The 27,446-nt window shown below is 54.8% G+C and overlaps 1 protein-coding gene across 7 annotated transcripts in view; it reads right to left on the bottom strand.

Moving 5' to 3' along the window:
- Positions 1–24,268, bottom strand: part of CFAP65 (cilia and flagella associated protein 65) — a 52,137-nt gene extending 27,869 nt beyond the window's left edge. For 5 of the 7 annotated variants that reach the window (XM_073304873.2, XM_073304874.2, XM_073304876.2 and 2 more), the window contains exons 1-12: positions 24,193–24,268; positions 23,758–23,945; positions 22,658–22,760; positions 20,710–20,876; positions 17,788–17,987; positions 17,054–17,199; positions 11,299–11,521; positions 10,699–10,964; positions 9,534–9,734; positions 8,512–8,874; positions 7,470–7,607; positions 6,281–6,526 (exon numbers count right to left, since the gene is read on the bottom strand). In XM_073304873.2, the coding sequence (XP_073160974.2) occupies positions 6,281–6,526; positions 7,470–7,607; positions 8,512–8,874; positions 9,534–9,734; positions 10,699–10,964; positions 11,299–11,521; positions 17,054–17,199; positions 17,788–17,987; positions 20,710–20,876; positions 22,658–22,760; positions 23,758–23,945; positions 24,193–24,267 (2,316 nt within the window). In that variant the 5' untranslated portion in view covers position 24,268. Of the gene's footprint in view, positions 1–6,280; positions 6,527–7,469; positions 7,608–8,511; positions 8,875–9,533; positions 9,735–10,698; positions 10,965–11,298; positions 11,522–17,053; positions 17,200–17,787; positions 17,988–20,709; positions 20,877–22,657; positions 22,761–23,757; positions 24,030–24,192 lie in introns of those variants that run through there. The other 2 variants (XM_073304875.2, XM_073304872.2) reach the window with 2 other exon arrangements.
- Positions 24,269–27,446: the final 3,178 nt, after the last annotated feature.

The raw sequence follows: 27,446 nt of genomic DNA, 5'->3' as shown, positions 1-27,446 counted from the left end.
GAAATGGGCACATTGACAATACCCAAAGGACATTTTAGAAGACTTTTGTCACGGAGTGTGGGGGAGTCCAGGCCCTGCACCCCTCTTCCTGGACTTCACTGAGACTCTCAGCCAGCCAGTAAAATGGAAGGTTTATCGGACAACAGGAACACAGTCTCAAACAGAGCTTGTGGGTACACCCAGGACCCCTCAGTCAAGTCCTTCTGGGGGAGCGGGGAGCTTAGACCCCAGCCCTGGGGTTCCCTGCGTTCCACCACCTAGCCCCAAACTGAAACTAACCCCCCCCAGCAGGCTCCCTTCTGCAGCCTCTGTTCACATTCCCGGGCAGAGGTGTTACCTCCCCCTCCCCCTCCTGGCTCAGGTGACAGGCTCTCAGGTCTCCCATTGAAACTCCCCTGCCACATTCCCAGGTCAACACTCCCCCCTCCCTGCTGCGTCACATCTCTCCCCCCTTGAGACTGAACTGAGCGGGGTCACTCTGACCAGTGACCTGGGGAAGTTCAGGGCCCCCTCTCCGGGACAGCGCATCCGCTATCATGTTGGCACGTCCCTTCACGTGGACTACGTCCATGTCATAATCCTGCAGGAGTAGGCTCCATCTCCGGAGCTTGACATTGGCTCCTTTCATCTGGTGCAGCCAGGTCAGGGGAGAGTGGTCGGTGTACACGGTGAAGTGTCGCCCGAAGAGATAGGGCTCTAGTTTCTTGAGGGCCCACACCATGGCCAGGCACTCCTTCTCGATGGCCGCGTAGTGTGGCTCCCGGGGTAGAAACTTCTTGCTCAGGTACACGATGGGGTGTCTCTCCCCCTTTCCATCCTCCTGCATTAACACTGCCCCTAGTCCCGTGTCTGAGGCATCAGTGAACACCATAAAGGGCTTGTCAAAGTCTGGGTTTGCTAGAACCCCTTCTCCCACAGGAACCTCTCCTGGCAGCCTCTCCTCATGGTCCAGACCACACTGAGGTCGGCCAGGTCCCTGAGCTTCCGCAAGGAGGGATCTTTCCTCAACTTGGCCTGGAACTCAGCAGCTGGGGAAGGGATGGGGCCCGGTTCCCTCTCACTGGCTGGGTCTGAGGCCACAGCCTCTCTGAGCCGTGCCCCTCGGCACTCCCTCCCAACCAGGGTAGGGTCCTGCACCTCCGGTATGGTACCCTCCCCAAGATCAGGGCGCAGTGCCCCTCGCCGGCTCTGGCTACGGGTCACAACCAGGGCGGTCTGGGGCTTGTTGGCCAGTCCTCTAGGTCTCCCCCCATCAAAACCTCAGTGGGCAAGTGGTGGTGCACCCCCACATCCTTGGGGCCCTCCTTGGCCCCCCCATTTCAGGGGTACCCTTGCCATGGGCACCTTGAATGGGGTCCCGCCCACCCCCATCAGGGTCAGGTAGGTGTTGGGCACCACCCGATCTGGGGCCACCACCTCGGGCCGGGCCAGTGTCACCTCCGCGCCCGTATCCCAGTATCCATTGACCTTCCTCCCATCCACCTCCTGGGGAACAAGGCACTCGCTCCAGAGGGACAGCCCCGCGCCCACCCTGTAAACCGAGCACCCTGAGTCCAGCCCTCTGGTGGAGCTGGCCTGGGGTACTCTTCCCCCCCGGAGCAGGTGGTAAGCTGGCAGCCCCCCTTGCCTGGGCGGTCTGCCCCTCATCCAGCTGGGTCCCTACCCAGTTAACCCTGGGTAGGTTGCGTCTGTTCAGTCTGTCCCTGAGCCTGGGGCACTGGGTCCGTACGTGGCCTCTCTGGCCACAGTGATAGCAGCTCAGGTCACGTTGGTCCCCTCGAGTGGGTCGGAGGGTCCCGACACCAGGCGTTCCCCTTGGGAGGGGGTTCTCCACATTTCCCCGCTGGGAGTTCACAGGGTGACTCTCTCTCTGCATCAGGGGGGCCTGTTCTTTTGGGATTCCTCCCTGCTACCCCCTGACCAACTGTTCACAAACTCGTTGGTCAGCTGCCCTGCATGCTGCAGGTTCTGTAGCTTTTTGTCCACCAACCACAGCCTCAGGTCGGAAGGGCACTGATCATACAGTTGCTCCAGTATGATTAGGTCAAGCAGGTCCTCTTTAGCTTGGGCCCCAGCTGTCCACTTGCGGGCATACCCCTGCATTCGGTTGACCAGTTGTAGGTAGGTGACCTCAGGCGTTTTACGCTGACTCCGGAACCTTCTCCGGTACATCTCGGGGGTCAGCCCAAACTCAGGGAGCAGGGCCTGTTTGAACAGTTCGTAGTCCCCTGCCTCCGCCCCTGTCATTTGGCTGTACACCTCCATGGCTTTGGGGTCCAGTAAGGGGGTGAGAAACTGGAGCCTGTCTGCAGGGTCAACCCTGTGCATCTCGCAGGCATTCTCAAAGGCCGTCAAGAAGCTATCTGTGTCCTCCCCCTCCTTCCGCTGGGCCAGGAAGCACTTATCAAAGCTCCTTGCAGTCTTGGGTCCCCCCACACTCACAGCACTCACCCACCCCACTGCTCCTTAGCCTGGCCAGCTCCAGTTCATGCTGTCTTTGAATCATAGAACCATAGAATATCAGGGTTGGAAGGGACCCCAGAAGGTCATCTAGTCCAACCCCCTGCTCGAAGCAGGACCAATTCCCAGTTAAATCATCCCAGCCAGGGCTTTGTCAAGCCTGACCTTAAAAACCTCTAAGGAAGGAGATTCTACCACCTCCCTAGGGAACGCATTCCAGTGTTTCACCACCCTCTTAGTGAAAAAGTTTTTCCTAATATCCAATCTAAACCTCCCCCACTGCAACTTGAGACCATTACTCCTTGTTCTGTCATCTGCTACCATTGAGAACAGTCTAGAGCCATCCTCTTTGGAACCCCCTTTCAGGTAGTTGAAAGCAGCTATCAAATCCCCCCTCATTCTTCTCTTCTGCAGGCTAAACAATCCCAGCTCCCTCAGCCTCTCCTCATAACTCATGTGTTCCAGACCCCTAATCATTTTTGTTGCCCTTCGCTGGACTCTCTCCAATTTATCCACATCCTTCTTGTAGTGTGGGGCCCAAAACTGGACACAGTACTCCAGATGAGGCCTCACCAATGTCGAATAGAGGGGAACGATCACGTCCCTCGATCTGCTCACTATGCCCCTACTTATACATCCCAAAATGCCATTGGCCTTCTTGGCAACAAGGGCACACTGCTGACTCCTATCCAGCTTCTCGTCCACTGTCACCCCTAGGTCCTTTTCCGCAGAACTGCTGCCTAGCCATTCGGTCCCTAGTCTGTAGCTGTGCATTGGGTTCTTCCGTCCTAAGTGCAGGACCCTGCACTTATCCTTATTGAACCTCATCAGATTTCTTTTGGCCCAATCCTCCAATTTGTCTAGGTCCTTCTGTATCCTATCCCTCCCCTCCAGCGTATCTACCACTCCTCCCAGTTTAGTATCATCCGCAAATTTGCTGAGAGTGCAATCCACACCATCCTCCAGATCATTTATGAAGATATTGAACAAAACCGGCCCCAGGACCGACCCTTGGGGTACTCCACTTGATACCGGCTGCCAACTAGACATGGAGCCATTGATCACTACCCGTTGAGCCCGACAATCTAGCCAGCTTTCTACCCACCTTATAGTGCATTCATCCAGCCCATACTTCCTTAACTTGCTGACAAGAATACTGTGGGAGACCGTGTCAAAAGCTTTGCTAAAGTCAAGAAACAATACATCCACTGCTTTCCCTTCATCCACAGAACCAGTAATCTCATCATAAAAGGCGATTAGATTAGTCAGGCATGACCTTCCCTTGGTGAATCCATGCTGGCTGTTCCTGATCACTTTCCTCTCATGCAAGTGCATCAGGATTGATTCTTTGAGGACCTGCTCCATGATTTTTCCAGGGACTGAGGTGAGGCTGACTGGCCTGTAGTTCCCAGGATCCTCCTTCTTCCCTTTTTTAAAGATTGGCACTACATTAGCCTTTTTCCAGTCATCCGGGACTTCCCCCGTTCGCCACGAGTTTTCAAAGATAATGGCCAATGGCTCTGCAATCACAGCCGCCAATTCCTTCAGCACTCTCGGATGCAACTCGTCCGGCCCCATGGACTTGTGCACGTCCAGCTTTTCTAAATAGTCCCTAACCACCTCTATCTCCACAGAGGGCTGGATATCTCTTCCCCATTTTGTGATGCCCAGCGCAGCAGTCTGGGAGCTGACCTTGTTAATGAAGACAGAGGCAAAAAAAGCATTGAGTACATTAGCTTTTTCCACATCCTCTGTCACTAGGTTGCCTCCCTCATTCATTAAGGGGCCCACACTTTCCTTGGCTTTCTTCTTGTTGCCAACATACCTGAAGAAACCCTTCTTGTTACTCTTGACATCTCTTGCTAGCTGCAGCTCCAGGTGCGATCTGGCCCTCCTGATATCATTCCTACATGCCCGAGCAATATTTTTATACTCTTCCCTGGTCATATGTCCAACCTTACACTTCTTGTAAGCTTCTTTTTTATGTTTAAGATCCGCTAGGATTTCACCATTAAGCCAAGCTGGTCGCCTGCCATATTTACTATTCTTTCGACTCATCGGGATGGTTTGTCCCTGTAACCTCAACAGGGATTCCTTGAAATACAGCCAGCTCTCCTGGACTCCTTTCCCCTTCAAGTTAGTCCCCCAGGGGATCCTGGCCATCCGTTCCCTGAGGGAGTCGAAGTCTGCTTTCCTGAAGTCCAGGGTCCGTATCCTGCTGCTTACCTTTCTTCCCTCCGTCAGGATCCTGAACTCAACCAACTCATGGTCACTGCCTCCCAGATTCCCATCCACTTTTGCTTCCCCCACTAATTCTACCCGGTTTGTGAGCAGCAGGTCAAGAAAAACGCCCCCCCTAGTTGGCTCCTCTAGCACTTGCGCCAGGAAATTGTCCCCTACGCTTTCCAAAAACTTCCTGGATTGTCTATGCACTTTGTTTCTCCTTCTCCTCCTGCTCATGCCTACGTTGCCTCTCCTTCTCCTGACGTTCCCTCTCCTTCTCCTAAAGTTCCCTCTCCTTCTCCTCCTGCTCATGTTGACGTTGTTTCTCCTCATGTTGACGTTACTTTTCATGATCCTCCAGCTCCCTCATTTTCATCTGCCTCTCCCATTCCAGCTGCATCCGCTCCAGGGATGGGGAGCTCCGTCGGGAGGATCCCCTGCTGGCTGCCGGGGTCAGGGTGCCCTCGGTATTCGCCGGGCTTCCCCCAACCCTTTCCCCAGGCCCAGGTAGGAAGGGTCTCGGGATGTCCTCGGCAGCAGTCTGACCCCTCCCAGCCCGGTCAGGCCCCAGGGCCCACGCTGCGTCCACCGGGCGGCTTCCCTCAGGGACAGGGATTGGGTCATCCTTCTCCTCCAACTGGGCAATCAGCTGTTCCTTGGTGGACCTCCCAATGCGCAGCCCCCTCTGCCTGTACAGCTCCACCAGGTCGCTCTTCAGGCATTTAGCGTACATCTCCCTGCTGGCCACTCACAGGCCTGGGCGGCTTTCCATGGTTTCCAGGAAAAACCCCGAGGGTGCCAGTCCTTCTTGAGGTCACTACCTCTTTGCCAGGGTCGAGCTGCAGACACCTCTGCCCCGGGACCACTCACTGCAATCCCCCGGGGGACCCTGTTACTGCAAAAGTCCTTCTCTCTGGTCACACACTCCCAGGGGTTAACCGCCTCCTGAAACCTTCTCTCTCTGAATCTTCAGCACGCCTGGTCCCCGTCAATCCCCCTTCATTTTACTGCTCCCCAGTCACTTACTGCAGGAAGCGCCATCCATGGGGTGCAGTAGATCCCACCGCTACCACCAGTTGTCACAGACTGTGGGGGAGTCCAGGCCTTGCACCCCTCTTCCTGGGATTCACCGAGACTCTCAGCCAGCCAGTAAAACAGAAGGTTTATTGGACAACAGGGCACAGTCTCAAACAGAGCTTGTGGGCACAGCCAGGACCCCTCAGTCAAGTCCTTTTGGGGGAGCAGGGAACTTAGACCCCAGTCCTGGGGTTCCCTGCATTCCATCACCCAGCACCAAACTGAAACTAACCCCCCCCAGCAGGCTCTCTCCTGCAGCCTCTGTTCACATTCCTGGGCTCACATTCACCTCCCCCTCCCCCTCCTGGCTCAGGTTACAGGCTCTCAGGTCTCCCATTGAAACTCCCCTGCCACATTCCCAGGTCAACACTCCCCCTCCCTGCTGCGTCACAACTTTAAATTCCCATTTCCAAAACAGAAGAAACAAACTACCAAAAAGGAGAAATAACCAGGCCCACGGTGAAGGTTATCACAAAGAGAGAGACCAGAATACAAAACAGCCCTTCTATCCTTGCTCTACCTGGGTGTACTTGGGATAGGAGTTCAGCTGCAAGGACAGGATGTGCTGGTGTGTGGCCATGTCCACCGGCTGCGTTGAGAGAAGGAAGATTTGGTGGGCTCCTGGGGCTACGGACCCTGAGCAGGGTTTGACCAAAACGGAGGGACAGATGTCCTGGTTCATGCAGAAGGTGATCGGGGAAGTGCCAACGTTCCAGAGCAGCACGCTGCGGTAGGTGTTGGTGTTCGGACCCACCGCAGGGAAAACCTGATGGACAGAAAGCGAGCCGGGAGGGCTGGGTTCATTTCAGAAGGCCAATTTACACAGGAAATCTTTGTCTAGTTGAATTTCCCTTTCCAAAGTCTGACAAGTGCCAGCCTGAGCCCTAGGTGAACCCTGCCACTACTTCTAAGGAAGCAAGAGAGGAAAGTGAATTCACTCTAAAGTGGGCAAAGTGCGGCCAACAGCAACCCATGGAGCTGTGAGGACTGCACCTGCCCACTCCTTTATTTGTCTGAAGTGGCCTGCTGAGACTCCAAGCCCAGCATGCAATGCTTCTTACCAATCCAAACAGCCAGGCTGCACACTGGGACCAGCGACCTCTGCAGGCCCTGCTTCTGGGTTAAAGACAAAGATGGCTGCAATCTGCTCCACTTTATGCAAATCACATGTGGCTATTGGGTTCTTGGCAAGTTACCCAGGCAGCCCCTGGGCTAGCTGGGGAGTCTCGCCTGACGTCTCAGGAGGACTCTTCCTAGAAGGCTGCAGGCTCCTGGAGTCGGATCTTCCTTAGCCTCATGGGAAGGACGACGACCCCTGTGCCGGAGAAGCAGCAGCAAGAGCCTGGCTTACGTCGCACTTTGCCTTGCAGGAGACCTCTCTTCCAATGAAGTCTTGGTGCACCGCTCTGCTGCTGACCCCCCAGCCCAGTGGACGGAGAGGGGAGAGGGGCGAACTCAGCAGTCCTTACCAGTGACGAGATCAGCTTTGACAGGAAGGACCAAGATGTTCACTGCAAGCTGGGACACAAGAGAACTGGGATACAGGGGGACCCCCCGACCTGTCCTAAGCTGGGAGTCTCCATACAGTAGGAAGCCACCCAAAGCATGTCTCTGACTAGGACAGCAGGAAAGAGGGTTCTGTACTCCAGGACTCTCCACATCAAAGATTCACCACATACTTCCATGTGACACACACTAACCACACTCACCTTGGGGGAGTCCAGGACATAATGCGGAATGAAGTGCTGCCGATCTGCTTCAAAGGTGTGGCCCCTCAGCCGGATGGTCAGGCACCAGGATGGACACATGGTGCTGTCCTCCTCAATGTTACTATAGTGTCTCAGCACCTGCAGGCAAAGGAGAAAGAGAATCGTGCATCTGTGGGGAGGGAATGTGCCACAGAACCATCTTTAAATGAGATAGCACATGGGCCAGCATGAGCAGCCATTCATGAGATTGCCACCCTCAGGGGATACAGAGGAGATGACATGCGTCAGGGAAGCAGAGCTGGTCAGGGCGGGATCAGGAATGACCTCCAGAGAGTGACATCCCAATGCCTGGAGACCTTCGCTGTCTATCTTATGTACTTATCTGGCCCCCACTACTGCAGGTATCTGAGCTTCACAATCTTTAATGCATTTACCCTCACCACGCGCCTGTGACATGCTCTTATCGCCATATTACAGCAACTGAACCCCAGAGAAACTAAGTGACATGCCCAAGGTGACACAGGAAGCCTGTGGAAGAGCTGGGAACTCAACCTTGGTCTTCTGAGTCCTGGACGAGTGCCTCAACCATTGAACCAACTCTTCGCTCCCCAGCCATCCTGCCGCTCACACTGACTGGCCTGAACTCAGGACATGGCAAGAGGAGGGTGTCAGTGAAATGATTCTCAATCATTTTGTTGTCAAACTTTGTGGGTACTTCCAAGCCTGCCCACAGACCGGGAAGGATCAGCAATGGAACAGGCAGCTGGTTGGGGAGCATTTATCCTCCTTAGGTTACTCACTAAGACCAGAGAAAGTCTGATATAACAAAATGCCATTTAAAGAAAGCCAACTCAGCCTAACCCACCCAAACAGTGTTGTGGCAATGTGATTTCTCCTTAACTCACTCCCTACCTTGGGACTGGAGCACTGGGGTGGACAGATCTTAGGCCCAACAAGGTGAAAGCCATAGGTCTAGATTTCAGTCAAGCCCTTGACATTAATGCTGCTGCATTTGGTGTGGATACTGGTAACTCCTACTGACCTTGTAGAAGGCAAAGCCTTCCAGCTCTGCTGCATACAGAGTGTTGAGCTGAGAGGGCTGGAAAATGAGGCGAAAGGCTGTGGATTTCAGAGGTGGGATGTCGCAGGTTTCAGGGGTCACTAGGAAGGGACTCTCCGGCCTGCATGTCCACGTAACAGTGATCTTTCCTTTGGTGTGATTGGTCAGGCAGAGAGGAAGTGGTTCCACCTCTTGGAGCCGCACACAGCAACCAAAATCAAACTCCCTAACGCTGACACTGACGTGAGGGGGAAAGATGGTGAGGTCGCTGGTTATGCCATCATGGAAATATTCAGTCATGGGGTCAATGTATGGGTACTCCTCAGGGGGCTTGTCTTCAGGGACCTAGGAGAAGGAAACAGATCTCTGTCTACCTCAGGGGTAAGCACTATAGTAAAGCACACTCCCTTGAGGGAAATGATTCTCAAGACATGGGAGCCAGGAGACCCCACAGCCCTGACTGCCAATGCAACCGACAAGCTGTAGTTAAGCACAGAGGACTTCCCCTTTATAGCATGTTTCCCAGGAAAGCTCAGCATTTAGGATCCAAGAAGGCTCCTGCTTTTTAGCCAAATTTCAATCTGAGGTTGACTGAGGCAAGAGAAAGTCCAGTGATTCATTCAAAGGCACACAGTGGGCTACTAACTGAGTCGGGATAAGAACTCAGGCAGATGAATGCCAATATATGCTATGTTTCAGAGTAACAGCCGTGTTAGTCTGTATTCGCAAAAAGAAAAGGAGGACTTGTGGCACCTTAGAGACTAACCAATTTATTTGAGCATAAGCTTTCATGCATCCGATGAAGTGAGCTGTAGCTCACGAAAGCTTATGCTCAAATAAATTGGTTAGTCTCTAAGGTGCCACAAGTCCTCCTTTTCTTTTTGCAAATATATGCTATGTACATTTGTAACTGCACAATTAGCATGAAGGCATCTGCAGTGAGCAACCGGTACCCTGCTGGGCAGAGCAAGGGCAGCGTGGCATCTGCCCAAGGCAGCCCATACCTGTGGAGGCAGCTTGAGGGCTCTGTTTTCATCCATCTGCAGCTTCCCCTCCCTCAGCATCGAGCTCAGGATGTCGGGTGGGTAGAAGGTCAGCCCTCGCGCCATGTTGGTTCTGTACCACGAGAGATGTCTTGGCCGCAGGATGGCTGGTTTAGTTGTATCAGAATGGCAGGTACCAAACAAATCCAGGAACAATGGATTCTGGGGAAGTGCCAGAAACACTTGCAGGAAACAGGCTACTTTGACTGCCCTCCGGTTGGCTGCTTTTCCTGTTACGCAACACCCCACCCCCCAAAGTGTAAGTTACGACTTAGCACTGTGTAAACACACACCACCATTGACATTGCCTCTGGATTTGGCCCAATATCTTTGCTAGAATTAGGGAAGGATGTAGGTGGCACACGATGCAAGGTCAGTGCACCAGACTTTCACTTCCAGACACCTAACCTGACTCACAAGGGAGAGGAGTTTGCAGATCTCCCTCTAGTACTGGTGAACATCAACAATCTACCACACCACCTGGCAGAATACACCCCAGTGAAGAGTCTGCTCAGAAAAGGCCCAGGCTGGATTAGCAGGAGACGCAGTGATGGATTTACAGGGCTACGTAGGGGAACCCAGGACTAGAAGAGAAGGAAGCATTGCAGACAGGTCAGGGTTGAGGTGGGGGGCCCTGTAGGCCAGGCTGTGAAAGAGAGCCCCACCCTGGAACAGGAGGGTACTGCAGGTCAGGATTGAGGTGCGCTGGCAGAGCCATGTGGGGGAAGCTCGTGTACCACAACCCGTACCAACACAGTGTGTGTTCATAGCCCTACATTCATCAACAAACAAGGGGAGGGAAGCAATTTGTGTTTCATTTTTTAACCTGGTGTTAGAGACAGACGTCTTGCTCTGAAATGAGCGCAGTTGCCTGGTACCTAACACAGCCAGATCGAATAGATGACACTAGCCCTTGACCCTATACACATCTCCTCAGCAGAATGACGGGCAGCACTCTCCTGTCACTTACAGATCCCTTCCTTCTCTGGAGACACATAACCACGAGATGAGCAGGGTTCTGTAACAGCATGTTACCCATCCCCTCTCTGATGCAAGTTCCCAAACAGAAAAGATTTCCTTCATTCTTGGACATCTCAGTAACAGCGTCACCCGTTGCCCCTCCTACCTGGTGATGGACGAGGCAAACCACTCTGCGGTAACAGATGATAGGGTGAGCAGGCCGAAAGGTCACCCTCAGGATGAGAGTGGCCATCCCGCTCAGGACTCCACATGGGCAATCAAAGGAGAAGACGCTCTCTCTGCCATCAATGTCAAACTGGTAATAGGCAGGGACATCCGAAATGTTGCTGATTTCCAAAGGCTGCGTCAAACACTCTCCAAGGTTGAGCCAGCCAAAGTTCATGAAGGAATGTTGCAGGAACACTAAAGGACCTGGAACAACAACCAATGCCTGGGTCTTTCATACTAATTTCTGTCCCTGCAGCACACTCTATTCCAGCCAAAGTGGATCATCCCAAGTCAGAAACGAATCATCTGACAGGTTCCCTGAATCAATCTGCCTCAGCAAACAGCTGGACGTGCTCTTCCAATAGCCTCATGCCCAAGCACAAGCGGGTGGTAGAATTTACACCCCACTACGGCCAAGAAGAACATGGAACCCTGCAGAAGGCCAGTCCCAGCCCATGTCCTGGGGCACTCCGTCAGCCACTCCCCTACCCCACAATGAGAAGGGGGCCTGAAGACGTGGGGGACTGTCCTTTGATACCTTTGCATGATCCAATCACCTTCAGGACCGTTTGGGTGAGGTTCCCTACCGGCTTGATGGTGAAATAGTCCACACTCTGCACCCCTACTGTGTGGGGGCTAAAACGCACAGAGATAAGCAGCTTCCCATTGGCTGGAACAATGGCCTGTGTGACATCACAAGAGAAGACATAATCCCAGAGCAGGGGTTCCTTTGCTCTCTCAATCCTAAACGGGACGCTGACCTGTGAGGGGAAGACGAGCAGGTTCATACAGTTCTGGTCCAGATTAGGCTGCTCTGCATTTTGAAGACTATCAGTTTAAGATCTGTGTTCTTATGTCAGCCGAGCCCTGCGTAGGCAAATGTACTTGTCTTCCCCCTTGGAGAGCTGGGTCTTATTTACAGCGAGTCACAAGTGACGTGAGTTGGGGAGAACCTCCCCCTGGTTTCTAGTGGGCATCTGCCTACGTTCCCAAAGCAGCAAGGTTAGCTGCTTCTGTTCAGGAGACACCAAGACCGGGTTTGCCACAGGGTGAGGCAGCTCAGAACTGTGGTGCATCAGCCCTGCTGGGTGAGGTCCAGCACTGGAATAGCACAGGGTCCAGCACTGGAATAGCAGGTCAGAACTGAGGTGCATTGCAGAGCTGTCTGAGGAAGCCAGCACAGCACCCACCTGCATGGTCACTGACTATCTGCCCCTCAGTCTGTTCAGCACCCAACTCAGCCAAAACACTAAGCAGCCAATGAGGCCTGACAGCAAAATGCCCATCCGGAGAAGGGAGCTCACCCTCCTTTGGGGTCAGCTGGCTACACAGTGTAAAGCAGGTGCCTTTCCTGATTTCCCAGGAAATGCTGCCATCTGCTGGGCTGCTTTTAGGGACAGTAGAGAGACAAGGTCAGCGAGGTCATATCTTTTATTGGACCAACTTCTGGTGGTGAGAGACCAGCTTTCAGGCTTACACAGAGCTCTGCTCCTTTAGGGATGGTTGTCTTTTGTGTCCCAGAAAGCATCAGCCAATGGAATGTAAAGCTGCAGAAGGGGCCGGCTAACTACTGTTATTCCCACTCAGACTGATACCCATCTCTACTGCTTCCTGTCCCCTATCCCCGTCTGGCTGTTCAGACACCTGTTTTACCCTGTAAGAATCTTAGACAAGGACAGGGACTGACTGACTGACTAACAGGGCCCTCGTCCCTGCTTGGGATTTCTGGATGCTTTCACAACAGAAACAAGAATAAAGGAGAAGGCTTCCTTAGTCTGTTTCTCAGGCTTTACAACCTGTGGTTGATTCTCCCCTCCTCTGTGCTCTTATCTTCTAAATCGATGATCCCCTTCCACATCCAACCCGTAAAGTGAGTGAGAACCGGCTGGCCTAACAGTGTGAAACAGGCGGTTTGTTTTGATGGAAAACAACCAAGGTTCTTGAGCCCCAAGGTAGAGCATGTCCTCCTCGCCAGCAAGGCTCAGCCAAACCCCAGGGGTACATCAAACAAGCTGCAGGAGAGGCACTTGGGTATGAAAAACCACCAACCCAAGAAAGACATCTCTCTGGCACCAGGACAGACAGAGATCACTCTGAAACCCAGGGTTAGAACTATGCAACCCCAACGAAGTCAGCAGGGCTCCTGGGTGTATCAGAGCAGATTTTAGCCCCATCACTAAAGAGCATTGAAAGGCAGTTTACTTGGCGAGTTAGGACACCATGGTATTATTGTGGTATTATTTATGTCGTGTGTTGCCACCTCTGACATTTGACTGATCAGCACTGGCAGATCGGGGTGCAGGGTGGCCAGGACCAGAATAGCAGGGTGTCAGGAAACAGGGTGTTGGCCATTCTCTGTGTCCAGACCCCTGCACACACCTGCCCTCTAGGGCTCTGCAATGATCATACACCCTTACGCCACCACCTAGATACTTAAGAACTGCCTAGGAGAAACTGAGGCACCCCCACACTATTCAGAGGAAACATTAAGAACAGTCCCACTTCATCACATCTCTCCCCCCTTCAAGATCGAATTGAGTGGGGTCACTTTAGCCAGTGACCTGGGGAAGTTAGAAGCCACCAGCGTTCCCATGGATGCCCCAGCATCTCTCCCATTCCTTGGTGGGAGTTACACCAGGCCCTTCCAGTTTCATGCCCTCCCTTAGGTCGGGGGTGATCGATAGCACTCGCAGGCCGCATGTGGGAAGGTTTATCCGGCCTGTGCCCTTTGGCCACTCCAAAACCCCAGGGGATCAAACTGGGATTGGGTCTTCTCCCCAACAAGCTGGCCAAACACAGCCACTTGGTTATTGGACTGTTTAACTTTCCTAACAGTTTTCACTCCATCTGAGATCTTCTCAAAGCTATCCACACTGGATCTTTCAACAGGACAGTCAGTGGATCCATTCACAACAGAAAATTTCTGGCTGTTAGGAACTGAAACTGTCTTAATTAAATCACTTTCACACCCTTCAGTTGCAGTAAACTGCTTGTAAAGACTCCATGAGGATTCCTTTCCCTAGGGCTTTTCCAACAATTCACTCCTCACAGAAATTCTGCTCTTACCCTTTTCACCTAGGGCTTGCTCTAGAGGAACACTTTCCTGAGCAAGAACAGACTCTTTCTGGGTCTCCCTTACATCCAGAATTACCTCTGGCCCATCCAGCGGATTCCTACACAATCCCCTTTCAGGCAAACTTACAGACTTCCTAGATAAAAGGTCAGAAGCATTCTCCTTCCCTTTGCCACACACAAGTTCAGGAATCTTTTCCCTCTTGCTACAGGTTTCCAGACCCTCAGTAGGTAACACAATCACATCACCTTCATGCTCTCCTTGTGCCCTGGCTAGGATCTCACCCTGATTAATCAGAGTTGCGACACCCTTTCCCAACAACACACTAGCAACAGGCAAAATACAAGCACCAGAATTGTCGGGTCTCTGGGATTTTACATAGACACTGACTGGATGCGACCTAGTTACAGGGCCATTCTCCCGAGCAGACACAAACTTAGGACCCTTCCCTTCCTGGGCTTTAGCTGAATCCAGAACCAACTCTGAGACAACTGCACGACCCTCAACCGTCACAGGCTGAAAGGCCCCTTCTGTCTGCTCCACAGACAAAGAAGAGCCGGACACACTTTCTCCTTTACCAGACACACAGGTTGGGATCTCTTTCCCTTTGTCCCAGCACACAAGGCTGGTCACAGACAACTGCTTGGAGATCAGGGTAGCTCCCTCCAGAGGCAAGTCAATACCCCAGACAGACACAGGCACATTTCCTTCACTGTCACAATTCTCCACCCAGCTAACAGGAAAGGTCCAGGGACTCTCATCTTCCACTCTCCTCGCCTTCCCACGCTGCTGACCAGACACAGCCATCAGCTCACAAGGCTGCCTAGGCTCATCCAAACTTTCCTTACCAAGCACCTTGCCACTCCCAACAGATCCCCTGCCCTGCCTGTGTCTCCCCCCACTCAGCTGGGGTCTCAGCTCCCACTGTGCTCAGCGCTGCCCTTGCTGTCCCAGTGGGGGTAGGCAGCGAGCTCGCTGCTTTCCTCACTGCATCAGAGCCAGCGTGAGCCCCCTCTCCAGTGTGCAAGGGGGGCGGGGGGCCCCAAGGGTCTGGTTACAGGCAGGCAGGTAGCCTGAGCCCAGCAGCTCCTCCCTGCTGCCAGCCAGGTCATCTGCATTTTCACTGACCGTTTCCCTCTCCACCAATTGGTTCCCTGGATTCAAATTCAAACCCTTGGCAGTTACAGGAGCAGGGCCTGGATCCTGTCCCAAAGAGACACAGTCATCCCACAACAGGGTCTCGCAGATGGTGTCCTGGAGCACCCCAACGACCAGCCAGCCCAACCCCTCCTGGGTCTGCACAGGGATCTGGGTCATAGGCAGGGCGAGGGGCTTCATCCCTGGTACTCTCACCCAACTCACACAGCCCCTCAGCATCTGAAGCTGCACCACCCAGGGCCTGATAACAGTTCTCTCTGTCCCAGGATCTCGCCACCCCAGGAACGTCTCCCCATTGACCATCACCTTCTGCTCCCACTGGAGGTCCGAGGGGCCCGACCCCAGGGAACTCCACACAGACATATAGGTTGGGGGTCAGGAGTGGGAGCCTGTCCACCTCCCCACCCATCTGGCTGACGGAGTCTATGGCCTTGCGACCCAGCAAGGGAGCTATACACCGGGGCTTTTCCGCAGGGTCCCCCTGGTTCAAATCGCCAGCCTGCTCAAAGGCAGTGAGGTGGGCATCCACATCCCCCCCTCCTTAACCAGGGGCAACAATTTAGTCTCGAGGTTCCCTGCGGAACTCGCACCCCGGGGTCTATCCCCACTCACCCCTGGGAGGTCCCCTAGGCCTCTCCGCCGCACCACCGCCAGTTCATGCTGTTGCTACTTCTGCAGCTCTTCCTTGGACTATCGCTGTCTCTCACAGTACTCTTGCTCTCTCGGACTCAGCTCCAATCCCGTCCGTCTCCGATCCCCCAATGGGGAACCCGATCGTGAAGACCCCCGTCTGGTCGGGGACAGGAGTCTTGGCGATGCCTGGCTCCCACTCCAGCTGCTCCCAGATCCTGCTATAGCCCCATTTGGGGTCAGGAATCTGTTCCTTAGAGCGGTCATCCCCCTCCAGCTGCACGATTAACTCTGCTTTGGTGAACTTTCCAATGCTCAACCCTCTCTTTCTGCACCAGGTTACAATGTCCTTCTTGAGGAGACAGTGACAGGCCATCACTCCGCTCTTCCCAAGTTGTTGTAAACTCACAGGCCTGTGTGCTCTCAGCTTCCCACAGTTTCCAGGGAGAACCCCTAGCGTGCCAGCCCTTCTCGAGGTCACCACCTCTTTGCCAGGGTCGAGCTGCAGACTCCTCCGCCCCTTGGACTGCTCGCTGCAATCCCCCGGGTAACCCTGTTACTGCAAAAGTCCTTCTCTCTCCCAGGGCCAAGCCGCAGGCTCCTCCCCCCCTGAGACTGCTCCCCGCAGTCCCCAGGGGGACCCTATTACTGCACAGTCCTTCTCGCTGGTCACACACTCCCAGGGGTTAACCGCCCCCCGAAACCGCTCCTCTCTGAGCCTTCAGCATGCCTGGTCCTCGTCAATCCCCCTTCGTTTTACTGCTCCCCAGTCACTTACTGCACGGAGTGCCATCCATGGGGTGCAGTACATCCCACCACTGCCACCAGTTGTCAGGAAACAGGGTGTTGGCCATTCTCTGTGTCCAGACCCCTGCACACACCTGCCCTCTAGGGCTCTGCAATGATCATACACCCTTACGCCACCCCCTAGATATTTAAGAACTGCACAGGGGAAACTGAGGCACACCCACTCTATTCAGAGGAAATATTAAGAACAGTCCCACTTCGTCACACAGGGGGCTAAGGGTCAGGAGTGAGGTGCCCTGGCAGAACTGCAGGGGTGCAGGAAGCCTGCGCAGTGCCTGTCTGCACTATGCCTGGCTCGAGCTCACTGCTAACCGCACCCACCCACGCTTTTCTCAAGCGTATTATTCATTTGCAAAGTCCAGTTTTGCTCTGAGAAGTGGCTGATGCCCAATGAAACAAGAGAGAAATGCATGGCTTTTCTTCACTGGCTATCAATCGATTGGTCTCTCTCGAATTCGTCAGCCTTATTCCGTGCCCACGCTCCCAGCTTCCTGACAAAGACCCCCCACCTCGCTCTCCCCTGCACACACCCATGTTATTTGTACAGCTTTGGTAGGGAGAATAAAGCACGCTAGCTGCCGAGGTCTGGGAGGAACACAGACTTACACCCACCTTGCGAACTCACCATGGTTGGGTTGCAGATCTCCACATGTCTCTCCACGGTGGCACCGACAGCCACAGAACCAAAACACAGCACATCCCGGAAGTCCCCAGGCTCGACATCTTCGCACAGGTCCCCAAGCACACTCACCAGAAGATGAGGATATTTGGCTATTAAAAATTAGAACACACAATCAAGAGGCAAGTCCTTTTGTTTGTCACTCTACTGATAACGCACATCAGGCCCCTAGCTGTTCTCTTTACGTCAGCAGGGCCCTTGGCAAAGAGCAGTTCTATATCTTAGTAATTGTGGTTGTTCAAGACAATCGCCCGCATGGAGCCACACTTTGGCCTTAGAAAAAAACTCCCATTGGCAGCACTCATGAGAGCCCTAGTATAGGCAAGGCTCCTGCCATGTCTAGTGTTTTTACTACTGTGAAAATTAAATCATCTTGTCTACCCCCATCAAGTTACTGAAGAGCAAGAGAATTGCCAGTTTGGACCAAGCTGCAGCATTGCATGCTGGGTCTCCAAACTCTCTCTGTATTAAAGATGAGGATGACCACAAGTCATATTACAGAATTTCATGGGCCAATTTCAACCTGTGGGCTTCACTTTGGCCACCCCTGGTTCACATGGGACAACAGAAAGGCCATTAGTCATGGCCTCTTGATGCATTTGTCTTGAATATGATTCCACAGACTCCTGCGCTTATGGACTGTGTGGCTTCTTTTGCCTTTACACTCTAGAAAGCCTCACCGATGGCTCTTAGCTTGATGGTCCTCTTCCATTCCTCATTGTCTCCAAACCAACACACTGCTATCGCATCATACACCAGTGCCATCTGCGGCTGGAAGGTCACCTTCACCACGCACTCAGAGCCTGGCTCCAGCATGCCACTGACAGGAGTCAGGTGAAAAGGGCTTGCCGTCTCCCAGTTAAATAAGGTAATTAGATCGCTAGGGAAATGGAGATGTGTGGTAAGCAGACATCAAAGCCCCAACCCATCTCTTGGTGCTTCTCTCCCAGCATATTCACGCCAAGGCTGTGCCTTCCCAGTTGGCCCTTTGGGGCCAGTGCCCCGCCTCCTGCAGCAGCCAACCCCTGTGGTTTCAGCAGAAGGCAAGAGCCCTCCACAGTGCACTTGGACACTCAAAATAGTTTGTGGCAGATCCATCTGCACCTGGCTCCCTTTGTGCCATCTATCCACAATTTACTGCCAACGGCCCCACACACTCACCATCCCAGGTTTAGAACATGTTAGAACACATGACAGTTTCCAAACAAGAAAGGCCATTTCACTCCAGGGGAAGCTGGGCTCGTTCCAGCTGGCCTGAAGCCCACCTACCTGCTTTCCCACCATAGCCCTCTTTCCATACCTGCCCTGAATGTCCTGTCACTGCTGGCCCTCTGACCAAGCCCTTCCCACTGCTTTGGTGATCTTCTCTGGTATGACACCCCCTGAGCCTACTGCCCTTTCATTCAAAAATAATCAAACCCATGACGACTCCTAGTTTCCTTATCTTAGATGACATCCTCAGGTGGCTGAGTCCCTCACCAGAGTAACCGGTTTGTACCGAGAAACCGTCAGCCCACTTTACAGCATCCCTGGGGCACCCATCCAGTTCAAGAAAAGATGATGTAAGCACAAAGCAGTTCAGTTACTGTGTGTGCCGCTGCAGCATGGCGAGGAGCTAACCCGTCCAATTCTCGAGTGACAGTCCTTGGCATAGATAACACAGACGTAAGGCGCCGGGCCAGAGGATACCAACACACAACCAGTGCTCGATGCTTGCTACGCTTTCCTCTTCACTCTCTCTGCCTTCCTTTCTCTCAGCCACCTCTCTTCAGCCTCTTTGAGAATCAGCAGTTTCTATGCTGTCTGCCTCAGCGTGGAAGTGATGCACTAGAGAACGGACTCGGTCCTGAAAGCCCTGCTGTCATTTCTGTGCTGCTCATTTGCTAGGGGATGAGAGGCAAACTCGGAGAAGGGCTGAATGAACAAGCTCAGCCACCAGCCCATCTGCCTGCTCCCTAGGAAGGGGCGGGAATTTACTAACAAATATCTCCACCCTTTTCTGTGGGTTTGGGCATTGTTCAGGATCCCAAATCTTTGTGTACGGGGAAATCGGGGTGCACACATGGAGGCTGGAGGCAACTGAACCCCAGGGGCTGAACAGTGAAATCAGAGACCTGCTCACACAAACAGAGGGGAACCTCACGCCTCAGTGAAATGTATTGTACAGCGATCTCCAACACTCCCCTCCCCGGGCACACCTGTGCATTACAAAGAGAAGCGGTTGTTAGCCAGATATCGGAGGGGAGGAATGTTCAGAGAGGGTAGGAAATGTGGTTGTTTGGACAGACAGTTATTATGTGTGATTCACAGAGAAAGCACTTCGACCCCGGAGCAGGATTCGCTTTTTCAAATCAGATACATTGAAAGACAGAACTACGGACCACTGGGCCCGGTTGAAAGGCTGTGTTGAGGAACAGACACTAGAGTGCCCTGGAGGTTTGGATCCCTTGGATAACTGGGCATCTCCCTGCCACCATTCCCAGCATCAGAACCCCAGCCCGCACAGGAGACACTAACTGCCAGCAGTAGGGCCAGCAGGCTTTCACTCTTCTTTCACTAGATGAAATTAAGGCTGGATTGTCAGCCCTAGAGACTGAAGGCATCTGTTCACTCACAGAGCAGGCTCAGTTCAGCAAGCTTCCCACACACTCTGCCCTGCCAACGTGCCCCAGCCCTGCCCTGGAGAGTCCACTTCTAGAAGTGAAAGGAGAGTTCAGTCTACAGGGCTTCATTAGCCAAGACTCCCAGCAGGGTGCCTGGTGCTCTGGTGGTGGGTGATGTAGACACCTGCCCTGTGAAGAATCACAGAAATATAGGGGCTGGCAGGGGCCTCGAGAGCTCACCTAGTGCATCCTCCCCCATGGCCTGTTATGCAAGTCAGACTGGATAGAACAGTCCCTTCTGGCCTTAAAATGTAGGAGAGCCTCCCAATACATTCTCCAGGCCAGGTAACAGGCTACAGAGATGAGCCTTTCAATCAACAAAGGCCTAGGCTACACTAGAAAATTTGGTCAGCTTAGTTATGTCAGCCAAGGGTGTGAAAAATCCACACCCCTGAGAGACATAGTTAAGCTGACCTAAATCCCTGTGTAAACAGTGCTAGGTCAACAGCAGAAACCGTCCATTGACCTAGCTACCGCCTCTCAGGGGGTGGATTACTTACACCGACAGGAGAACCCCTCCCATCGGTGTCAGTAGTGTCTACACTGAAGCGCTGCAGCTGTCCTGCTGTAGCATTTCAAGTGTAGACAACCCCTAACAAAATAGTGACCTAGATCTGAAAGGTTGTTTCCCACTTCCGTCCTCTGGAGCCAGCCAGTCCTCTTGATCAGGTGGAACTGGTGCACAGCAACGAACTGGTGCCTCGTATCCCAGTCCCAACCCCTGAGCCCTCCCCTTTAGAACCTAACCCTGGAAAGTCTTGCACTGCAGAGGTGGCTTTCCAGAGGAATGATGTCAGCCTACAATGGGAATCGTGGCAAGATCTAAACAACGAGCCAAAGAAGCCAAATTGGCCCAAGGGCACAAAGAGGATGGCTCAGCCCTGGCAGGTCTGGAACGTGGTTCTGCTCAACCTGCAGCAGCCTTGCAGACTCACTCACCCAACATTGCACAGGGGAAACAAGGCTTCTGTAAAATCGTGGACGGCACAGAGAGGCAGCTGGATGGTGTCTGGGAAGAGCAGCTTGTGGCGTGGAAGCGTAGCCCGCAGGGCAACAGAGAATTCACCCTCAGGCTTTTCAAAGCAGATGCTGTCTTCATACTCCTTCTGCACAAAAAATAAGGAGAGAGAGAGCTGGGCAGTTAGACAGGACCCAGCTCCCACCTCACCAGCTGGGGCTCTTTCCCTGGCCACTCACCCTCCTCTGGGCACAGGGGATTCTGTCATTCCAGCACCTTAGGAAGAGTGTTGGTGATGGAGTATGCACGATGGAGGGTAGGACGTGAGAGGTGCTAGGGACTGGCAATCACTGTCTCATGGAAGTGAATCATGCAGCCCCAGAGAGCACAGCGTTTGAATTACCAGATACATTCATTTAACCTTTGTTTGCTTCCCGGCAGTTTTCTTTTTTCAACCTCTTTAAGACCCTGATCCAGCAAAACACTTTTGCATGTACTTAATTTCAGCCTGCAAGACCTCCCCTTGCCTTCAGTGGGGCTCCTCTAGCACAAGCAGTTATGCATGTGACTAAGTGCTTTGCTGGCCTGGGGCCTAGCTACAATTTATGTGGGTGGAAGGTGCCAGATTGAGTGTTGCAGACTGATGGCCTCTGTTTATCCAGTGAAGAGTTACAGCACAGGGAACTGCAAGGCACACATCTTCCACACACCACAACCCCAGCGGGCCACACTCGTGTAGGTGAGACGGCACCCCACTCTCTATGGCCCAGTCAATCCTTGGTGTCTCTGCCAGCAGGCGGACAATTGCACAGGTGGCACGATGTGATGTGGACCCCTGCCCACCTGAAAATGGAACGAGACCATCAACTCATTTCACACAGGCCACCAAATCAGAAGCGGAAGGTAACACCTTTCATGTCACCACTGACATAGTCCTGACTCAGACACAGACTTCTAGGCGAAATGTTCCATATCCCCTGCCCAAATGCCTAAGCCAGCCAGTCCACCAAACTCAAGCCGGAGTGGAACCAATGCCCTCAGGTGAAAGGCTTCCTACCGTATATCTGAGCCCCCACAACATACAAGTTCATAGTACATAGAGTTATATAAAGTAGCTGTGCACCTTGGCCAAGTTATAGATGCTGTGGGAACCAGCACTTTGAATCCCTGACTTTTGTTTTATTTAACATGCACTCCACACACACACCGCCCCATCACCATCTCTCTAGTCCCAGCGCATGGACAATACACATAAAAGCACACAATAATAATCAAGATTAACACACGACCAAAATGAGACTAAATGAATTCCCCAGTCGACTGGAAAAAAAAGTGGGGAGAGGTTCTTGCCACTCGACCTGTCCTGCAGCCAATTGACAGCCCACGCACTGTGCCCAGAAGGTCAGTGGACTCAGGCTTTGTCGGGCCAAGGGGGAAAGTGAGTTCCAGAATCAAGGGTTCTTCACTAAACCCTCCCAGTTCCAGGCCCCATATGGACAACAAGGGATTGTCAACTCAAGCATCACTGAGTTGAGAAGGGAGAGGCAATGTGTAAGATACAGAGACTGTACCCTGTGGAAATCGTGTGTTGGCAAACTCTGCAGAGAAGCCATGCTCCCTCCATAGGAGGTCCCTTCAGGGCAGGCCTGAGGCATACTAGCATGGGGTGTAAAGTTACCGTGCTGCTGCCCAAGCTGTACCCATTCTGAGGATGGACAGAAGCTGTTGGTCTCCAGGGCTGCCATTTCAGCACCTTCCCCCCGTGATGTATTTGCTCAATAAATTAAAAAAAAACCCTAAAAAACCAAAAAGGACATCTGAGAAAGGGATCTGCTGACCCCCACGGCCAATTCTCTCCCTTCCCAGAGTCTCGCCTGGATGCAGATGTGATATAAGCAGCAGAAAGGGCTGTGGGAGGTATTGTTTTACCTTTTCCAAGGGGCGGAAAATGATGGGAAGAGTTAAGGACATCCCAGGGCTCAGGACAATCGGTTGTGGGAAAACAGTGATGAAAAATCTTGTGGCAGGAGGTCTAGAAAATCAAATCAAAACAAGAGAGCCATCAGAGGAGATGATGTCAGCACCTGGGTCAATTACCCCAACCATGATAACTTTTACCCTTTCGTATCACCTTCCTCACTCTCACCTCCCCCCGGCAGGCAGGGAAGCAGCATTACCCCATTCAACAGGGCACGGAGATGCTAAGGACAGTGTCTCCAAAACCAGCCTCTAATTTCAGGTGTCCAGATTGAAAACCTTTAGACCTCATCCTCAGGAATCCTGGGCACCCAAACTCCAACCAAAGGCAGCAGGAGCTGCAGTTGCTCAGCACCCCTGAAAAAAATCAGGCCCCGGGTATCTGAAGAGGAGCATCCAAATACTTAAGGAGCCCAAAATTAAAGGCCACTTTCAAAACTTGAGTCCAAGGTCACCCAGCAAATCAGCAGCAGAAGCAGAAACAAACCCCTGGTGTCCTGACAATTCCCATCTCTAAGCACTAGACCCCTTTCCTTCCCTGAATAATATTTTTGCACTACCCCCCCCCCAGGCAACCCAGCATGACTTATAAAGCTGCAAAGGGCAGAAGCATGACAGTCAGAGCTGAGATGGTCTCAAGGCATCCGGGAGTGGTGGGCTTACCAGATGCACTGGTTCCAGGCCACACCAGCGAGAACCTAATACACATCCTGCCTGAGTTTCTATCCCCACTGGAAGCTGATTCTCCTTTGGGTTAGAAACAGCTCAAGGGCAGAAGTATTATTTTAAAGAAAAAAGCCATTTCACTTGAACACCTATTGCCAGAAACAAAGCTGTCTGTACCCACATTGGCACGTTTCAGATGGGGCATGCCCTGAAGCAAAGAGCACAGCCCTGCCCTGCGATTCGGAATGCCCATTCTCCATCCCACAGCAAATGGGAGAAGGGGCAGAAGGGACCCATGGAAGGGTCCATGAGGGTATCAGCATGGTAGGAGGGATGGGGATGGATTGTTCCCACTAGTGAGGGGGATCTCCCCTCCCCCCACCTACCTGTAACTCAGCTTCTGGGTTTTCACGTGAACATTTTTCAAGGATAAATGTTTGGTAAACTCCTTTCCCAGCTCCCAGCCATGCCAGTGGAGAGCCTCTGCCACTTCAATGCCCCAGAAAGTGCCTTTCTTCTCCTTGGCCTTCCTCGCAGAGCGTTCGGGAGGCCTCAGTGCAGACATTGGCTCTTCCTGAAGGATGAGGGAGAAGTCATTCATACTGGTCACTTGCCTGTGCTGGGATCTCCAACTGCTACAAGGGGGGCGAGGGTCCATCCATCCTACAGCTCAGCCCCGAGGGTTGCTGGATGGCTTTCATCACCCGGTTTCACGACAACGCAGTGGCCTCCCCAGAAAACCCACAGAAGTTATAGGGCTCCATGAAACAGGCAAGTAGCAATGAGAATGTCCCTGAAGGCCCCTGGCTTTAGCCACTCACCTGCCTGATGCTGCTGCACCCAAGTCTCTGGCCGGAGTCGGAGCTTGGCAGCCCCCTGGGCATCTGAGCGAGCATCAGGCACCTGGAACAAATGGGGGCAGGTTGTTCCTGCGTCCTGAGGGAACGTCCCGCAGGGAACAGCCAGGCCCGGGAAATGGGCTGAACGGGACCGACAAGCCCCATTTGAACCACTGCCCGGGGCCAGGCTGTTCCCCCATGCTCGCTCCGGTCCGGCCAGGGGGCCCCCCCAGGCTCCCACCCTCGACACCCGGCAAGTTGGGCGCGGGAGCAGGGCTCCCCTCGTGGGTCCTGGTCAGGGCCCTGGCAGCCTGCAGGGAGCACAGTGCTCTGGGCAGGTGCTACCAAAACAGTGCGGTCCTGGGGTGTGAGCTCCCGGGGTGGGGGTCCCTGTCCAGGTGGCGAGGGGTACCTGGGGCTCCCCGGGGGGCGGGGGTTCACTGGGGTCCTGGAGTGGGGGCGGGGCACCTGAGGAGGGGGGAGGGGTACCTGGGGCTCCCCGGGGGGCGGGGGTTCACTGGGGTCCTGGAGTGGGGGTGGGGTTACCTGAGGAGGGGGGAGGGGTACCTGGGGCTCCCCGGGGGGCGGGGGTTCACTGGGGTCCTGGAGTGGGGGCGGGGCACCTGAGGAGGGGGGAGGGGTACCTGGGGCTCCCCGGGGGGCGGGGGTTCACTGGGGTCCTGGAGTGGGGGCGGGGCACCTGAGGAGGGGGGAGGGGTACCTGGGGCTCCCCGGGGGGCGGGGGTTCACTGGGGTCCTGGAGTGGGGGCGGGGCACCTGAGGAGGGGGAGGGGTACCTGGGGCTCCCCGGGGGGCGGGGGTTCACTGGGGTCCTGGAGTGGGGGTGGGGCACCTGAGGAGGGGGGAGGGGTACCTGGGGCTCCCCGGGGGGCGGGGGTTCAGTGGGATCCCCGGGCGGGGGCGGGGGTACCTCAGGAGGGGGGAGGGGCGGGGGTTCAGCGCCGCGGGACCCCGCACGCCGCCATCTTGCCGTCTCTATGGAAACTGGACGCGGCGGCGGCGTCGCCCCGAGCAACGACGGCGGCCGGGAGGGGCCCGGCGAGCAGGAGGCGAATCGCGCCGCGGCAGGAGCAGCCGCCAGGGGGCAGCGCAGAGACTCCCCGCCCCGCCCCGCCCCGCCCCGGCCGCAGCGCCCCTGGGGGCTGGTCACCCCGGGCCGCCGAGCGCTGCGGGGGGAGCTGGGGGGAGGGGTGTTAGACGTGGGGGGGAGCTGGGGGCCGTGGGGGGAGGGGTGTTAGACGTTGGGGGGTGAAGCAGTGGGGGGAGCTGGGGGCCGTGGGGGGAGGGGTGTTAGACGTTGGGGGGTGAAGCAGTGGGGGGAGCTGGGGGCCGTGGGGGGAGGGGTGTTAGATGTTGGGGGGGTGAAGCAGTGGGGAGAGCTGGGGAGGGGCTGGGGGAGCTGGGGGCCGTGGGGGGTAAAGCAGTGGGGGGAGCTGGGGGCTGTGGGGGGAGGGGTGTTAGACGTTGGGGGGTGAAGCAGTGGGGGGAGCTGGGGGCCATGGGGGGAGGGGTGTTAGATGTTGGGGGGGTGAAGCAGTGGGGAGAGCTGGGGAGGGGCTGGGGGAGCTGGGGGCCGTGGGGGGTAAAGCAGTGGGGGGAGCTGGGGGCTGTGGGGGGAGGGGTGTTAGACGTTGGGGGGTGAAGCAGTGGGGGGAGCTGGGGGCCATGGGGGGAGGGGTGTTAGATGTTGGGGGGGTGAAGCAGTGGGGAGAGCTGGGGAGGGGCTGGGGGAGCTGGGGGCCGTGGGGGGTAAAGCAGTGGGGGGAGCTGGGGGCTGTGGGGGGAGGGGTGTTAGACGTTGGGGGGGTGAAGCAGTGGGGGGAGCTGGGGGCCGTGGGGGGAGGGGTGTTAGATGTTGGGGGGGTGAAGCAGTGGGGGGAGCTGGGGCCGTGGGGGGAGGGGTGTTAGACGTTGGGGGGGTGAAGCAGTGGGGAGAGCTGGGGAGGGGCTGGGGGAGCTGGGGGCCGTGGGGGGTAAAGCAGTGGGGGGAGCTGGGGGCTGTGGGGGGAGGGGTGTTAGACGTTGGGGGGTGAAGCAGTGGGGGGAGCTGGGGGCCATGGGGTGAGGGGTGTTAGATGTTGGGGGGGTGAAGCAGTGGGGAGAGCTGGGGAGGGGCTGGGGGAGCTGGGGGCCGTGGGGGGAGGGTTGTTAGACTTGGGGGGGTAAAGCAGTGGGGGGAGCTGGGGAGGGGCTGGGGGAGTTCGGGGCGGGGGTGAAGGAGCAGGGGTGACTGGCGGAGGGCATGGGGAAGGGATGTTAGGGGTTGAGGGAGAGGGGGCTGGAGGGGCGGGGGGGGGGTGAAGTAGTGGGGGAGGGGCAGAGGGAGTTAGGAACTGCGGGGTAGCTAGTTCCAGGCATGAGAGCACTGCGTCACCCAGGTGGGGCCTCAAGCCCCATGGCCCTGTGTGGGGCTGGCTATTAAGCTGGCTCTGGGGAGTCCAGGCAGGCCATGTGGTGTGGGAATTGGGCCCAGTGATGTCCGGAGCCTCTGGCCTGGGATGGGATGGGAGAATGGAGGGATTTCCACAGCAGCGGGGCTGCCAGCCGGCCACATTCCCCTTCTGACCCTCTCATCATTAAGAAGCCAACAGAGCATCTGGTCCCATCACTGTCTCCTGCATGGACTAGAGCAGCCCAAGGGCCCCTTGAAGTTGGTGCCCATATCAGATGAGACTAATGGTCCATCTAGGTGGTTGACCCTGACTCCTGTCTCTCCTGGTTGGTTCAAATTAGTTGGTCTATCTGGAGCAGCAGCCCTGTCTCCTGCCGAATCAGATCAGACTAATGGTCTATCCAGCCTTGTTTCCTGGCTCCGCTTGACCAGTGGTATCAATAATTAACAGAGCTGAGGTTGCTGGTGCACTCATACCGCTGCCAATCATGCTGACCAATACTGGCTCATTGGTTCCCTGAAAACCGCGGTCTGTCTGCCTCTCCCCTGTTCTCCCTTAGCTGATAGTGAGGTTCTGAGCTCTTTGGGGGCAGGGGTTGAAAGTGGCTCCCCAAAGGCAGACTGAACGTGACAGGACAGAGTTCCCAGGGAAGGGGCCACACGTATTGCACCCCATTGCAGGTGGGCAATGGGGATTCCCTCCCCCACCCATCCTGCTTTTCACAGGCCAATACCGTGTCCTGCAAGCTCAGGTAACTGGCCTTTAACACGTCGCAGAACATCTCCAGGCCCAACCCGAGACGCTTTCCAAAGGGGAGGCCCA

This window comes from Lepidochelys kempii, chromosome 11, assembly GCF_965140285.1.
Source record: "Lepidochelys kempii isolate rLepKem1 chromosome 11, rLepKem1.hap1, whole genome shotgun sequence".
Classification (NCBI taxonomy): domain Eukaryota; kingdom Metazoa; phylum Chordata; order Testudines; family Cheloniidae; genus Lepidochelys; species Lepidochelys kempii.
Note: the sequence above shows the minus strand (reverse complement) of the source record. Positions and strands in the feature narration are given on the sequence as shown.